This window comes from Daucus carota, chromosome 5 (genome assembly GCF_001625215.2).
Source record: "Daucus carota subsp. sativus chromosome 5, DH1 v3.0, whole genome shotgun sequence".
Lineage (NCBI taxonomy): Eukaryota > Viridiplantae > Streptophyta > Magnoliopsida > Apiales > Apiaceae > Daucus > Daucus carota.
Window position 1 is genome coordinate 12,768,949 of NC_030385.2, and position 16,811 is coordinate 12,785,759.

The following is a 16,811-nucleotide window of genomic DNA, read 5'->3' on the forward strand; positions in this document are numbered from 1 at the left end:
GCTTTAAGGAGAGGCACGCCTTGGAAGATTGAAGGCCACACTTCGTCCAAGGAGAATCAGGGAATACAGTAGAAGACGTGGATTTGAATCGCTTGCGCCGTAGCGATTAAGGTTAATATCCTGTTCGAACTTTTAATTAATATCATAAAACGCAGGGTCAAGGTCCGATTGTTCCTACAAACAGATCTTCCGGTTCCGGTTATAAGTGAAAAGCGAACCGAAAAACCCCGATCCAAATCGATAATTAAAAATAAGTAAATAAATTTATATTTAATATATATATATATATATATAATTTTAATTTAATAAATACACATATCTTTTTTTTAATAAAAGTTGGAAGTAGTGAATTAAAATATTGGACTGAGCATCATCCTCTGGGCCTTTAGTAGTTGGCACAAAACATGCCTTTAGGAATTAGCACTCGAGCTCAAAAAACAATATTTGCTCTTAACTCGCAGTAGTCAGAATCTATGTCATTGTGTAATGCATATCTGTTAGGAATATGTGATGCTTGATGATACAAAGCAATTTCAATTTTGTACTTTGAATAATCTCTTTTGTAGCTGATCAACGGCTAACATTCTTATAAAGTAGCAGTTAATCTGGTTACCCAACAACAACTGACGTGGTGCTGTAACAAAGCTGTAGTACCTTAACAATTGATAGGTTATATTATGATATATTAGATTAGCAGTTGATCTATCAATGGATGAGTAGATAGGGTGACATAATTGTAAATAGTCGAAGTCATGTAATCTATTCAAGTGAAGTGAAGATCGATGGCTAGTCAAGAAGCATCGATGGCTAAATAAACATGTCATAAATCGCTACATCAACTCCATCAATGGCTAATCAAAGTGAGCTATCAATCGGTAACTAAAAGAGCTATCAACGGCTGAATTATCCTAGCAGTCGATGACTACCAATTGACAGCTGCAAGTCAAGTAAAGGACAAAAAACACATGGGTTGATGTGAAAGGTGTTGCACCAGTTTTGGAAGTTAAACTAAAAGCAGTTTAGTCAAATATTGAGAACCTCGAAGCCTACCATTTCTGGCAAAGCAACAAGAATTTCAAGCTTCCAAATGTACTATCAGTCCAAGAATTTCTTTATTTGTAATTGCTAGAAAGGGAGTAGGACTATGCTTTTGCAGACTATCCTAGTTTGTATTAGTATATATTCACATTGTAATTTTCATTTCAATGTATCCAAACACTTAGAACTGAAAAGCAAAGCAGTAGAGATAGCAAGCAAAATATTGTAAGCTTCCACTCTTCATTCTTTTGTAAGCAGCCAAGTATTTTTACTTGGAAAGGTTCTTAATATAAAAATCTCTCGGGTGGATCAAACAATCCACCTGAAGTTTTTAAGATCCTTGTTCTTTTAATTTCTGTTTAAATTTAAATATCTCTATTGTTTTGAATATGATCTGTTAAACAATAATTAGTTGAAAATTTTTGTAGATTGTATTCAACCCCCTTTCTACAATCTAACTTATTGTTGGCATTGTCAAATAACAATATCCTGCTATTCCTATTTTGCTATTCCTATTTTGTATCAGACCATCTTAGTTCAGTATTACAAACTTCATTTCATACTTGACTACATATTTTCTCATGGATTTTATGGTAGTCATAATATTACAAGAGATGCAGTACTATATATTTTATTCCTCGTTACTTTGTAATTTGTCTGTTTAAAATATTTACTAATCATATTTCTTTTGTCAATTTTATTGGAGACGGTTTTATAACCAAAATCGAACTGAGATTTTTAAAACCGCAAACAAACTGTTATCTTCGGTTGCAGCTCTAAATTTCTAAAATCAAGAATATACGATTTCAGATTTATCCAAAAAAAGAAGAATACATTTGTCCACAATCTGCTGAGGCCATGGGAATCCAAGAAACATCAAGTTAGATCAAAGCTGCACATTTAAAGGATACAATATTAGAACAGACTGCCTGGTTATCGTCCAAGTAATTCGAGGTAGTGCCGTAATGACCTCATATTTTGGAGTGTTGATCCAGGAGTGCAGAGACATCTTGAAGGAAGTATAAGACAAAGGTGTAATCCCCAAATTCGTGAAGCAATCTATGAATAACCTAACTCAAGCTTTAACTAGTTGTAGTTATTTTGCCCTGACCGCATCAGGAAGGCGTATGAAGCCCCTGAAATAATCAATGTAATCTCAAGTGATGTGAATTAATGAAAGTCTATTCCTTTGTTGGCTAAAAAACGCGTCACGATCCGACTCTGCTCACCCTATGAATTATTAACTTTCCTAATTTTCTCATTTGTAACCTTATTATGGAGCAATTTGGTTAATTCAAGTGCGTTTATTAAAGGAAAAAAAACAATTGACAATTGGCAAACAGATCTATTTCGGCCCAGGGCTCTCATTGTAAGAGCATCTCCAATAACGCTCTTAAATCACTTTTTAATAACATGATATGTGGCTCTTAGTGCTCCTCTTTATAGGGGTAATCGCGGTCCCGTTTGGTTCGGATTGGAGGTGGAACCGGAACCAAACCATACATTAGCGGTTTATTAAAATCTCAAACCTACCCGTGACCCGCAAACCAATTAGCCCGGACCAAGCAGTGCGGTTTTTGATGGTTCGGTGAAGCGGATTGATCGGTTTATGACTAAGGCTTATAATGATATATGAGGATTCATGAATAATACTAGAAAATAAAGTATCATTTTGTCTTCATTTACACAATTTCACATAGTTAATTAAAATACAAACTTTAGTCTAATAAAATGCATAAACTTGAATCGAAGTCGTGGACTACTGAATTGATATTACTTGTAGATGGTATTGATAAGGTAAGTAACTAAACGACAACCCAACAAGTATATACTAAAAAATTAATATATTTATATAAAATTAATATTTTGTATATATATAATACTAAATATTTATACTGTATATATAAATATGCGGTTCGGTATTATAACGGGTTGGTTTAATATAAAACCGAAACCAACCCGCAAACCACAGTTTTTTAAATTAGTCGAACCGAAACCGTAAACCTCATTTCGGTTTCGATTTGGATCGGATTAATATCATATTGGTTTATACGGATTTTGCGGTTTAAATCAGACCGTGATCACCCCTACTTCTTTATGCTTACTCCTTATTCATATTTTATTCATATAAATGAGAGAGAAAAGTATGCTTACTCCTTATTAATATATTATTCATATAAATGAGAGAGAAAAGTAAAAGAAGAAAAATGTTTGACAGGGATGGGCATTCACCCCGCCCCGCTCGACCCCGGTCCTATCCCCGCCCCGATCGGATCGGGGATTCGGGAAATTTTTCGGGGGCGCGGCGGGGATCGGGTAACATTTTATAAAAAATTCGGGGATCGGGGCGGGGTTGGGGATTCGTGTCTCCTCGCCCCGATCCCCGATCCCGATTGTGTATATAAATAAAACAATCGTATGTTTATATATATATATATTATACTAAATAAATAATTAAAAATAGATACCTTTTATAATATTATAAAAATTAAAAAATAACCTTTATTTTTATTGGTCGATTATAATTATATTGTGACATAATATATTTTATAATTTTAAAATTTTCTTTTATTTATATTATAAATCAATTTTAATATAATTTGGTGTTGAAAATATGAGATAATATTATTTTATTAGTATATTAGGAGTTCGTATTTTGTTTTTTATTAAAAAGTATATTATAAATTATAAAGTCGATAAAATTTCCCGAATCCCCGCGGGGAATCCCGTACCCCGTTCGGGGCGGGGATGTGGGTTGAAAAGAATCCCTGTTCGGGAATCGGGGCAGGGGTCGGGGATGGGGTTGGAATTCGGGGATCGGGGCGGGGATAACACTCCCCGACCCCGCGTCCATCCCTAATGTTTGAGTTGTTGGAGGGAAGCTAAATATTACTCCCTCCGTCCCCTCCGATTCTTATCGTTTGGAGGGGACTGCTCGACACGCATTTTAAGACTCATGAAAAATATAGTTCTATAATTTATTATTAAAATTTTCTTTTTCTGAATAAAAATTTAATGTTTAAATTTTTATTCAGAAAAAGAAAATTTAAAAAATAAGTTATGAAACTATATTATTTATGAGTCTGAAAATGCATGCCGAGTACTCCATTTCAAATGATAAGAATTGGATGGGACGGAGAGAGTATATTCATAAATAAAAGTTAAAAAATAATGAACTCTTAAATTTTTAAATAGTTTTTAAGAGCCTATTAGAGCTCTAATTTTTGCTTTCCCTCTTTAAATTTGAATTTAAAAAGCTTGTTTAGAGAGCCCACGCTCAAAAAGGGGCCCAACAGCCACCTGAGGATTGAGGCGTGGTAAAACAACAAAAAGACAACAAAAAAGCTTGGCGCCTACATTCAAATTTCTGTTTCCCCAAAAATATTTCATTTTCTCCCGCCGCTTCGTAACACAAATTGAATCTATATAAACCCTAACAAACAACAACGGCACACATGTTAATACACCACATTACACAAACATTTCAATATTTCATACGCGAACACATTCTCTCGCTGATTCAATGGCTGTCAATTCAATTCCCCAGGCTGCTTCGAACCAGAACAAATCGCAGAGCGAGACGAAGCAGCGAACAACCGACCCGGGTGTCCGTGTTATCGGTGGCAAGATTTATGACTCCGAGAAAGGGAAAACGTGTCACCAGGTATAAACTATTATATATAAGCCCTAGATTTTTACAAATTTATGTTTTTTGATTGCGGAATTATGTTGTTTGGTATGTGGAATTTAATTTGATGTTTGGCAATAGGTTTGATGAATTTAGGGTTTAGTTGTATTCAGTTCTGGTTATGTTATTTGAATTGCGCCGCAACATTTTAGTGAATGTTATTCATTTTTATTCGATGTTTGGCGCAGATTTGAATGATTTAATTTTAGGTTGACCTGAATTAAGATCTGGATTTAATTATAGACACTTGGTACAATGCATTTTAAAGATACTAGGCATGCCTGAATTTTAGTAATATTTGTTAGTAGCTAAGGTGTTTGATTATTTTGGGGATATTAGGGCTCATTGGGGATAAATTTTTTGGTTGAAATGTTTGATTGTAGATTTCTGTATCTTACAAATATTAGCTTGTTGAGAATCTTTTATCTCTGTCATTAGCTTGTAATGCTATGTTACCCTTAACTAACCAACTTTCCCAACACGGTAGTTTAGCTTAACGAATTAAATACCATGTTAAACAAATAGATGGTATAATAAGTCATTGATATTACTTAATATTTCTCATCAATTAAGCTCATATTAACTAACACTGTAGGATTTGGTAACATAATAATTTACCTTGTGGATGTTGATTTGCTGCTATAGTTGGGGAGGTTTCCATGCCCAGGCTTATCTGATTGTTATTGAATTCCAATATTTGAAATCCGGCCTTTGTTTTGCAATTTCAAGAAATAAATGCTTAAGTTACTTATATTGATGATACAATTTTCCTATATTGTTGGTTCCTAATATCTTATTTTTGAATGTTTCTAGTGTCGTCAAAAAACGAGGAGCTTTACCGCTGCCTGCAAAAATAAAAAGAAAGACAAGACTTGCACAATGCTGTTTTGCCATAAATGTCTTTTGAATAGGTTGGTTGTCTAGTAAATAATTTAGTTACAAATGCAAATTTCTCAGTCCAAGGGCTCAGTTTAGTTTATGTTATACTTGACCTGAACAGATATGGAGAGAAGGCTGAGGAAGTTGAAGTTTTGGAGGAATGGATTTGTCCAAAGTGCAGGGGCATCTGCAACTGCAGTTGCTGCAGGTCTGTTTTTCATTTTTTATAGTCTGATGTTGTAAATACTCCCTTGATTCTGATTGTTCCCTCCATTCTATTGCAATAGGAAAAAACAAGGCCATCAACCTACTGGTATACTGACCCATAGAGCCAAGGCAACGGGCTATTCTTCTGTTTCTGAACTTCTCCAGGCCAATGGTCCTGAAAACTTTGGCCTTGTCAAGAATGTAAAAGATACCGGGGCTACTCCCAAAAGGCCGAGTTCTTCAGGAAAAGTATGATAGTGTAATTATTTTTGTAAATAAAGAAATTATAGTATATATTGCTTAAATGTTTACGCCATGTGTATTCCTTGAACAGCAGGTTACTTCACCAGGAAAGAAAGGCAAGGAAAACTTACTCGATGGAAGGGTGGATATGAATTTGGAACATCCGACCCCTTCTAAGTTGAAAGAAATAGAAAAAATGCAAGGTGTAACTTTGGAAAATAATGAAAAGCAAAAAAAAACAAAGCAGGGCAAATTGAGGACAGTGTCTGCAGGTCAGAAGGATGCTGCTGCTCTGAAATTGTGTAGTTCTGGTGCCTTACCTGAAAGTACTCCAGATAAATCTCAGGATTCAGACACAGTGTCTGCAGGTCCGAAGGATGCCGCTGCTCAGAAATTGTGTAGTTTTGGTACCTTGCCTGAGAGTAATTCAAATAAATCTCAGGATTCAGACATAAGCATTCATATGCATGCAGAACCAAATGAAAAGGTTAATGATCCTAAACTGGGGGATGGTTGTATGAAAAAAGTTTCTGCAGAAGTACCTGCTGATACTTTTGGAAACAAAAAGAGAAATGCGAATAAGGACATTGAAGTAATAGACCAAGAAAAAACAAAGAAACGGGTAAAACATGATACAGGCATGCCTTTCGTTAAGGATAACAACAGTGGGTTGCAGTTCCAGAGCCAAGAGGTTGGTAATGATATTCCATTGCCTCATGGAACTGAATTAATAACTATAGGTGATCTCGAATTGCCACCAGAGGATGTTGGTAATGCCTTACAGTTTCTAGAATTTTGTGCAGCGTTTGGAAAGGTACCAGATGTTATATTTTTTCTCTTCTTCTAGCTGATTTGCATCTAGTTTTACAATATCAATATTGACATTGGTGTACTTCAGATTTTTCTAATTTACTTCTTTTTTCTTCGAATTCAAAAATGGTACTCGATCAAAAGCCTGCCATTTGGCATTTTTGTTTGTACTTGTAATACAATTTATGCTATTTTGTGTATATGTTGAATAGAATCTGAATATGAAGAAAGGACAATCAAGTGTCATACTTAAAGAGCTAATGAATGGACAGAGTAGGATACTCCGCAGAACAGAGCAGCACTCACCTGTTGTCCACTTCCACATCCAGCTGTTATCTTTGTTGCGAAAGGATTATACTTTGAGGTACCCTTATTTACTTTTGCTCCCCTGCTATCTTCAATTGCTTTTTCTTATCATAGATGACATTACCTTTTTATACTCATCAACTTTTACAGGTCTCACAAACTAAGTCCATCCCATGGAAAAAGTTCATGGTTGTTTGCTTTGAAGAGTTGTTTATCTGAATCCCCCAATGCAAAAGATTTATTACCTATTATTGGCCTGGATAGTGAAAGTGGTGGATACAATACTCTAAATTTCTCAATGAAGCTTAGAATATTAATCTTCTTATGTGATGAAGTCCTTGAAACTGAGTAAGCATAATCTTCAATTCCTCCCTTTTAATAATAAATTTAAATTTTTACTTATTTCCAATATGATACATTTTTCAGAAGAATAAGGGATTGGATTAACAATCAGGAATCAAAATTTGCTCAAAAAGCAAAACAAGCAAAGAAAAAAGTTCTTGCTGCAAAAGATAAGGTAAGTGGTATTATGAATTTCTTGTATTTTGGTCCTGTGCATTGCATACAACTTTATATGTATTCATACTTGCAGGTGAAGAGTTTAAAACAGAAATTGGCAGATGAACTTGCGAAAGAAATAACTGCAAAGGATGGTTCTTCACTTTCAATCTCTGAGCATGACGAGATAGTCAGTCAAATAAAATGTGAAGCAGCTCAAGCTCACAAGGAGATGCTTGAATCAATGAACATGGTACCTAAAGGTATGTTTATTATTTCAACGAACTACCATAGCTTATTGTTTCATTTTATTTCTTACCTAATTGTTTCCATCTTTGGGGCAATCTTGTGTCCAAATTATATGTTTGAGAAATTTGAACTTTGGACTTAGTACTTATGACCGATATTATCTTTAGATTGAAACCCCCACCCCCTGAATGGAGCCATATAACCTTCAGTCTCTTTTTGAAACCAGAGCTGTTTAAGTAATTTCTATGATAATAACACTGTTCCGTGAAGTATAAAATAAAATGCTAGACTATCTCTTAACAACGGGCTGCATTTCAGCTTTTAGGCAGAGTTAGTATTTAGTCAGCTATTTTTCTACGTATTTTTTGTGGTTTACAATTGTTTTTATGTCTTTGTATGTGTCTGACTATATTTCTTTGTGCAGCTAAAAAAAGATCGCAGGCTCTGAGAACACAACCACTTTTTCTGGATGGTGATGGGCGTGCCTTCTGGAGGTTAAATTGTTATCCTGAAGAATCAAATATCCTGGTTCAAGGTAAACTTTGATGCATATTTTATTTAAGGTGTTTTGAGATGAATTTTAGAAGGCAATCTAAATTTCTACCAATGTACAGATATAGGGAATGGGGATGATTCAATTGTCTTTGGTGAGAAATGGATAACCTTCGACAATGAGCAGGAGAAGGTGGTCGAAAAGCACATCTCTCTCCGGTGAGTTCTGAGTCCACTATTGAGTATTGACCAATCAATGGCAAGTCTTAAGGACTTTTTACAGAGATTTACTTGCATGAACTGCTGTATAAAATTCTTAAATTTGCTCGTGTTGGATGATTGACACCCTCTGGCTATATTATTGAGGATCTTAATTTATTTTTTGTCCTATGTGAAGGGAGAGAATGGTAAGAGCTCAGTCAGCTGCTATAATACCTTATGCATTGTGAGTTTGCGACCACTTCCTGTAAAGTTAAGGTAATATATAATTAGATATACATACCAAATACAGTACATGATACTGCTACTATCATTGGCTTATGCAGGAGTATTAGTTTTCACAAGGGTGGCTATAATCAAAGCTAACTACCTTTGATTTGTGCAGGGTGGTTGGAAACGTTTGCGACAGCTTCATATGATTATGTTATCTTCCTAAAGACCAAATTGTGCAAGTGTAATCAAGTTCATGAGCAGCTTTCATGTAGATTTGAGGAATATCTTAAATAAATGTTTTTGTAAAACTTATATCATTGTGTTGTAGAGAGAAACAATAGAGAAACAACAATGTTTTTATTAATACGTTTTCTATTATATGTAGTCATGCATAGTATAACTTGTGCTTGATCAGGGAATTTTACTTAGATGATTTTCTATATGTCGGGCTTCTTTTTATTAAACTAAATTAGTTTAATTAAAAAAATAAACTTAGTACATTATGTTAGAGGAATGTGGTTATCGGATATTAAGTTAAATTTGTCCAATATATCATCGTCATAGAACTTGATTAAGGTGGGTGGAAAAATATTGAATATGATTTTATTATAATCATTGTTCTCAATTATAATAGAAAGAATTTTTATATAACAAATATTTAAATAATAATAAGTTAAATTATGAAATTAGTAAAATGATCATATAAATTGGAATGGATGGATCAATTATTATGATAAACATATTATTATCATTAGCAAAACTTTACATGATGATTTGACTTTTATTATCTTAATATTTTATTATATAAAACCAATCCCTAAATACAAATTACAAATAAGTTTCATGATCACTATTTACAACTACATGAATCATTATTCATTAGTTTACGATGCATTAATCATTGTTTAATGATGTAAAATCGGCATTTTTTTGCATAATTAAAAAAATATACTTATGTTAACTATTGGTTGTCGTTTATTAATGATTAATTATAGTTGTAGGAGGTTCACGATGCAGTAAATGATGAGAGGAGGTGTGTTATGATGGTAAGTAGTGACTAGTTGTGGTAAGTTATGATGGTAAGCGACGGTGGTCGTGAGTAATGATAGACGATGTTGACAAAGTCGTAAAAGGTGTTAATAACGGTGGAACAAAGTCCATTATGGCAATAGAGGTGAAGATAATGATAATATACGTTATATATATATATATGTATGTATGTATGTATATATTTATATTTGAAAGATTTTTTTATTAATAAGATAGTGATTTGTGAGGTACAAAATGGTGATTTGATGATTTTTATAATTAAAAACAGTCATTAAAATTGATTTTCAGTTTGTAGGTTGATTTGGTTTGTATATGTATATCATATACACTTTTTGTATCTAATACTTATCACTCCTATGTATAATGATTTTACAATTTTCATCTCCCGCCAATGGAAAGTTGATTTTAAACCAAGATATCTTTTTGTTCGATGGTTTTAATTTTATTAAACATCAAATTTGAGAACAGATTCACTGTGAATCTGTTTATGGTTTGTCTCAGAAGTGAATATGGTGAATACAATCGTCGAGGATCCTCAACAAATTAAAAATAGAACATTGATTGTTTTAGGCGATGAAGTCTTGGAAATTTTCTAAACATAATTTATAATTTTTTTACGATATTAAATTAATAATTTTGTTACATGTTTTGTTATTTATTTATTATTTTTAATTAGAACAATAAAATAATAAATTATTAATCATGATATGAAGTTGGAAAAAGAAAAAAGCAAAGAAAAGAGTTCTTGCGACAAAAGAGCTAAACAATAATGAATCTCCTTTTTTTTTTTTATTTTGACAGAACTATAATGAATCTCCTGATTTTAATGACAACATAAAGTTTTAAATATCTTTTTACATGCATAAAAAGAGCTTGATTAATGAGCTAGCCAACGCAATCGTTGCAAAGCATGACAAGTATATGTGAAGCTCACCATACTAATCATAATTATAATAGCGTGTATTTAATGACATTTATTTCTAAATTAAAAATTCAAAATTAAACATACTCCTATAATAACAATCCAAAATTTTCATGGGAGTTAAAGTAGCACTGTAAGTTAATAATTCAAAATCATAAAATTAGAGAGGCAATTCTAAAAATCAAAAAAACTGAGATCTAATAAATTTACTAAATTAATTAGTTAACACATACCAGCAACAAATTTAAGAACGTTGACGGATACCAACCTACCTCAAAACATTTTTAAAAATTGAGGATGGCCGCAAGTTTGAGCTCTCTCCACGCACATCACTAAATCAAGTGAAAACTTGTCACCTGGTATTCTCTTACATGACCCTTTGAGAACTTGCTCTCATTTTTTTTGCCATTATTTTTTTTTTATCTTTGCTGATAAAAAAAGAATTGTTTGGGCTGGAATAGAATTATTTAATCTGTGCCTGAAAGAATTATTAGATATTTGCAAGATTTAATGCTTCCTTGACATAAATTGTCATAATTTATTGGATATACCGTTGGTCATAGTAAGATATTTATATTTAAGTGTGCTGGGTATTCCTCCGAATTACTACATGCCCAAGGTCCGGAAAATTTTGGTCTTGTCAAGAATGCAAATGAAAATTTTGGATTTATGCGGTTAAATGTTTATATCATGTATATTTCTTCAAAGGAGATTGCTGCATCAGGATAGGAAGGAAAGGAACTTGTGGTGTTTGAAGGAACTCTTGATGCTCAACCTCTTATTGCCATTCCACTGCAACAATATACAATGGAGGATCTGAGTTATCCATCTGAAGAATTCTACGATTCTTGCATGGAAACTCAGACTCATATTTTGAGTCTAGTCATGGAAATCTCGAATCGGCTTGGCGATTCTGCTGATGAGGTCAAAAAAGGAGAGAAAAGATTGGGAGAAGCTTCATACGGAGTTGAAGCTAATCAAGAGAAAAATGTTGGTGACCAGGAGAAGGATGATTGTCCTAGTGGTTTTGAAAGACTTCAACGAAAATCACTTGGCAATTTGCCCGAGTCTGAACCTCTCCAACTGTAGATTGCCAAGAAAAGCCATGATTCATTTAATTCAACAGATTCACAATCTATTGTTTGTCTCAGAAGTCAACCTCAGGCATACAATACTCCTGGATATTGATTGTTTGAGGCCATGAATTTCTCGAAACTTTGTAAAAATAATCTATAATTCCTCTGGGTTGTGAATTTAATAATTTTCATTACCTGTTTTGTTATTTATTTATTAATTTTAATAAGAACAATAAAGGAACAAATTAATAATCAAGATGTGAAGTTGGATAAAAAAGAAAACAAGCAAAAGAAAGAGTTCTTTCTGCAAAAGGGATAAAACATATTCACTCTCCAAATTTATAGACTATTCAATCTCCAGATTTATAGACTACATACAGTTCTAAACATCTTTGTACATGCATAAGAAGAGCTTGATTAATGAGTTGGCCAACACAACTATTATCAAGGATGACAAGTTTTTGTGAAGCTGACTATACAAATTATATTTATAACAGCCTGATTTCATGGACTATTATTTCTAAATTTAAAATTAAAAATTAAATATACTCTTGTACTAAGAATCCATAACTTTCATGAGAGTCAGAGTAGGAGTGTATATAAGTTAATAATTCAAAATCATAAAATCAGAGACACAATTTAAAAAATCCAATAACTGATATCTAATAAATTTACTAAATTAATTCAAATAAATGATAAGTGTTTAAAAAATAATGTAATTAAGCACCATTATGATTCAAGAAAGAAAAACTATAATGGAACTAGCTTTTCTTGCCCGCGCTCCGCGCACGGGTGTATTGATATTGTAGTTGTTTTTTGTGGCGTTGTGAAATAATTTTTATGATTAAGAACAGAAAATCAAACCATCAAATAATCTCAAATGAAAAATTAAATAAAATAAAATGTCATTTAAATCAACATAGTCCGGATGAAAATGTCATACTCTATAAAGGATTTGAGCATAATCTCAAATACTTTATTACATTATCGTTTCATAAAAATCTAAATATTGTAGTACGATTATTCAGCTATCTCGGAAATGTTATAATCAGAGATCTAGCAATGATACATATTTATCACGATTAAGCCGAGAACGACATAAAAGATTTATAAATTATTCTCATATTGTTTTGAAATTAAATATACAATTATATGATTCTATGTGAATGATGAGCAAATTAAATAAATATCTATGTCTCATGCTATATACCAACATAGACTTTCGATGTCGGTGTGTTGATAAAGCTGATATCTCCTGTAGTTGTATAAAATGTCATCAAATAGATTTGGAAATTAAATATATTTAAATATGTATATGTATATGATTGAGCCAAATGAAAATTTTAATCTAACATTCACACATTTGAACCTTCATATACACTTGCTAGAACAAAGATCACCGGTGTTTCTAAATCGTCTTGATAAATATGAATAGCAGATATAACTTAATATCTAAAGGTTGATGCAGTACTTCATCAATATATTTCACAGGAATATAATTTGAAAATATTGTGATATACCAAAACGGAATATTAGACATGGATTAGTAAACTTCGTTCAAAGAAACCAGATGAATATACTCGTCAATGATATGAAAACATCAGACTTACCACCCATTGTTTCTTCATGCATTATATTTGTATTAGTCTTGCAATTCTCTTTTTGAGAAAGTCGAGTTAGACCGTAAGCTCCGACTCCGAAGGTACTTGAAGAAACAATTTCACAACCCGGTGGTTTGGTATCCTTCTGTGGTCTTCCTTTCTTCCATGGGAGTACAGACGAATTTTTCAATCCTTCATATCGATTATCAGCCAAGAAATTTAGGCCTGTTGTTCTAGGTATTAGTCAGAATACATGGTTTGTATTTCATCAAGCATTCGGAGATGACAATTAAAAAACATCGATTAGTTATCTCAATTAAATACAAATTTTATAATGTATGCATAAATTAAGGGATAATCAACGTAGAATTATAATTGATTCACTTCACTTGACTTTAATATAATCTTTCTATAAAATATATAATATATATGTCTTTTATTAAAAATATATAAAGATTTAATCTCTACACTTCATTTGATTAATATTTAAATAAACTAAAGATGTCTTTAATAGAGAAGTAAACTAATTATATCATTACTAATTATATATGTTACATAAATGAATAAGATATTAAATCAATAAATTAGAATCACGGATTATAATTTATATAATAAGATTTCAAACCGCGTTGCAATTTAAAATTTGCAACGGATACCATATACTTAATTGAATCTAAATGTTTCCTAAATTTAAGGGATACACTATATTTAAATTTACATGGTACACTTTAATTTTTAAAGCAATATAATACTAAAAATCTTCTAGAGTGTTTAGGAAGTCTTTCCATGTTTAATTCGAAAGAGATAAGAAGTTAATAATTACAATTAAATAAAAAAATATTTTAGTAATTAATGTCAAAATCCGTGGGAATCAAATAAAGTTTGACTTCCCTATTTGCATATGAGCTATAACAGTCTATATCCATGTATCCGATTATTTAAAAATCTAATATATAAAAACTTCCTTATCAAGAACTAAAATTGTGGAGTGAAAAAGAACTCCATTAATTTGAAATTATAACAAAAATTCTAGATTTGAAAATTGAATATGGTTAATATGGAAACCACCACATATTATACAAAAAAGGATTAATGCCAAAATAATTGAAAATTAATATTTTGACTACTTTTCCCTATTTACATATGAGTTATAGCAGGCTAGATTCATGTATCTGGACGGAAATTGCGTCATATTCATTCTCGGTGGCTCTTATCAAAAAACAATGATATACGATAAGATGTAAAGAAAAAATCTAGATCAATAAGAAAATGTTGAGGAAAAGTGAATATAAATCTTCACACGATGAGCATCTGATAGTGGCCTGGATGAATCATCTCTATTCAGCAGTTGCAAGGAAAACTCAATAACAAAAAGAGGCTCAATAAATGCATTAGAGGACATATATGCATCATAATCACTATAATTACGAAAGGAAATTATGCAAAAATAATGTAAAAAAAATAATTACAAATTATCTTGTCATCTATACAATATAAAACTCAAAAACTGGAACAAAAATACAAAACAGAGAACACAGACCAATGCTAAGCCACAATCCCATATGCGTAGGTCGTATAGTTTCATAAAAGACTCTCTAACTTTCCAAACTTTCACCCAGTGGCTGCCTTAATCGAATATCAAGTGAATCAAATGAGTGCCCCACATGAGAATACCCATTAAATAACAGACACAAACTTATTACAAATTGTTGCATATCACACAAATGATTTCGCATGAAGATGTTAACAACAATACGATCACGTCTAAGACTTTCTAGAAAGCAAGACCAAGAGTACTGTATCTTGGAATAAATGCGTATGGAAACTTTACTTTAGTGCGGAAATCGTTTTGTAATACTTGAACCAATTTCACTCTAAATTCTTCATTCATTTTTTGCCCGCGCTCCGCGCACGGGTGTCTTGATATTGTAGTTGGTTTTTTGTGGCGTAGTAACATATTTTTTTTGATTAAGAATAGAAAATCAAACTATCAAATAATCTCAAATGAAGAATAAAATAAAATAAAGTAAAATGTCATCCAAAATAAATATAGTCCGGATGATAACCACATAGTTTATAAGATTTGAGAATCTCAAATACTTATTACATTATTGTATCATAAAAATATGAATTGTAGTACGATTATTCAGCATTCTTGGAGATGTTATAATCAGAGATCTAGCAGCGATTCATATTCATCACGATCAAGCCTGGAACAAAATAAAAAAACTATAAATTATTCTCATACTATTTTGATATGAAATATACAATTATACGATTGTGTGCGAATGAATGAGCAAATTAAATATATAACTATGTCTCATGCTATATACTGCACTCAAACTTGGATTAACATCGACTTTCGATGTCGGTGTGTTGATAAAGCTGATATTTCCTGTAGTTGTATAAATTGTCACCAAACAGTTTTGGGAATTAAATATATTTAGATTAGATGTGTATATAATCAAGCAGAGCTACATATTACCTACACGTGCCTTCTAAATTGCTTACAAATTCTGATCCTCAAAGGATATTATTCTTCAAACAAAATTAAAAAGTTCAAACCAATTAAATATTTAAAAAGTACTGATTATTCAGCTGATTGAGCATGCTTAAATATCAACTAAATGCTGCTTCACACACCTTATTATTACGACGCTCTGTTACTCTTTGGTATATAAATTTGAATTAATTTCATATTTATTTTAAAATAAAAAAATTAGAGAGTAAAACATATATAATGACACATCTCACAGTTTTTTATATATAAGAATTACTTTATTAAAACTAAAAAAAATAAAATAACGAAGATAACAATAACACATAAATAAATTTAACAAAACAATAGTCGTATCATAATTTTTGAAAGTATAACATATTTAATGGTGCATCAATACCTTATTCTTTTTTGTATAATCTTATGAAAATATTTTAACTATAATTTATTTTTAAATATTTTAAGAAAAGACGATTAACAGTTTAAGAGGTTATCACCTTTTCAATATATTTAATTTTTAATGCAGTATCATACAAAAAATCTTCTAAGTGCTTGGGAAGTCTTTTCATTTTTAATTCGAAAAAGATAAGAAGCTAACAATTACAATTAAAAATATGTAAATATACAAAAATATACATGTAGATGTGAAATAATTAGACGTATAAAGATAAAAAAATTATTGTTTGATTTATTTTAAATATATTTTAATTTTAAATATTTTAAGAAAAGGCGATTAGCAATTTAAGAGATAATTCAATTTGTGAATTTTTAATTTTTCAGGCAATATCGTACAATAAAGTCTTCAGAGTGCTTAGGGAAGTCT

At 31.6% G+C, this 16,811-nt stretch overlaps 1 protein-coding gene across 4 annotated transcripts in view; it reads left to right on the plus strand.

Annotated features, from left to right (window-relative positions):
* Positions 1–4,417: 4,417 nt before the first annotated feature.
* LOC108221034 (uncharacterized) overlaps positions 4,418–16,811 on the plus strand; it is a 28,814-nt gene continuing 16,420 nt past the window's right edge. Inside the window, exons 1-13 of one of the 4 annotated variants that reach the window (XM_064092829.1) lie at positions 4,418–4,702; positions 5,540–5,637; positions 5,727–5,813; positions 5,893–6,061; positions 6,147–6,869; positions 7,078–7,229; positions 7,322–7,519; positions 7,598–7,688; positions 7,764–7,932; positions 8,343–8,453; positions 8,533–8,629; positions 8,808–8,855; positions 8,956–9,276. In XM_064092829.1, the coding sequence (XP_063948899.1) occupies positions 4,562–4,702; positions 5,540–5,637; positions 5,727–5,813; positions 5,893–6,061; positions 6,147–6,869; positions 7,078–7,229; positions 7,322–7,519; positions 7,598–7,688; positions 7,764–7,932; positions 8,343–8,453; positions 8,533–8,629; positions 8,808–8,855; positions 8,956–8,995 (2,124 nt within the window). In that variant the 5' untranslated portion in view covers positions 4,418–4,561 and the 3' untranslated portion in view covers positions 8,996–9,276. Of the gene's footprint in view, positions 4,703–5,539; positions 5,638–5,726; positions 5,814–5,892; positions 6,062–6,146; positions 6,870–7,077; positions 7,230–7,321; positions 7,520–7,597; positions 7,689–7,763; positions 7,933–8,342; positions 8,454–8,532; positions 8,630–8,807; positions 8,888–8,955; positions 9,277–16,811 lie in introns of those variants that run through there. The other 3 variants (XM_064092830.1, XM_064092832.1, XM_064092831.1) reach the window with 3 other exon arrangements.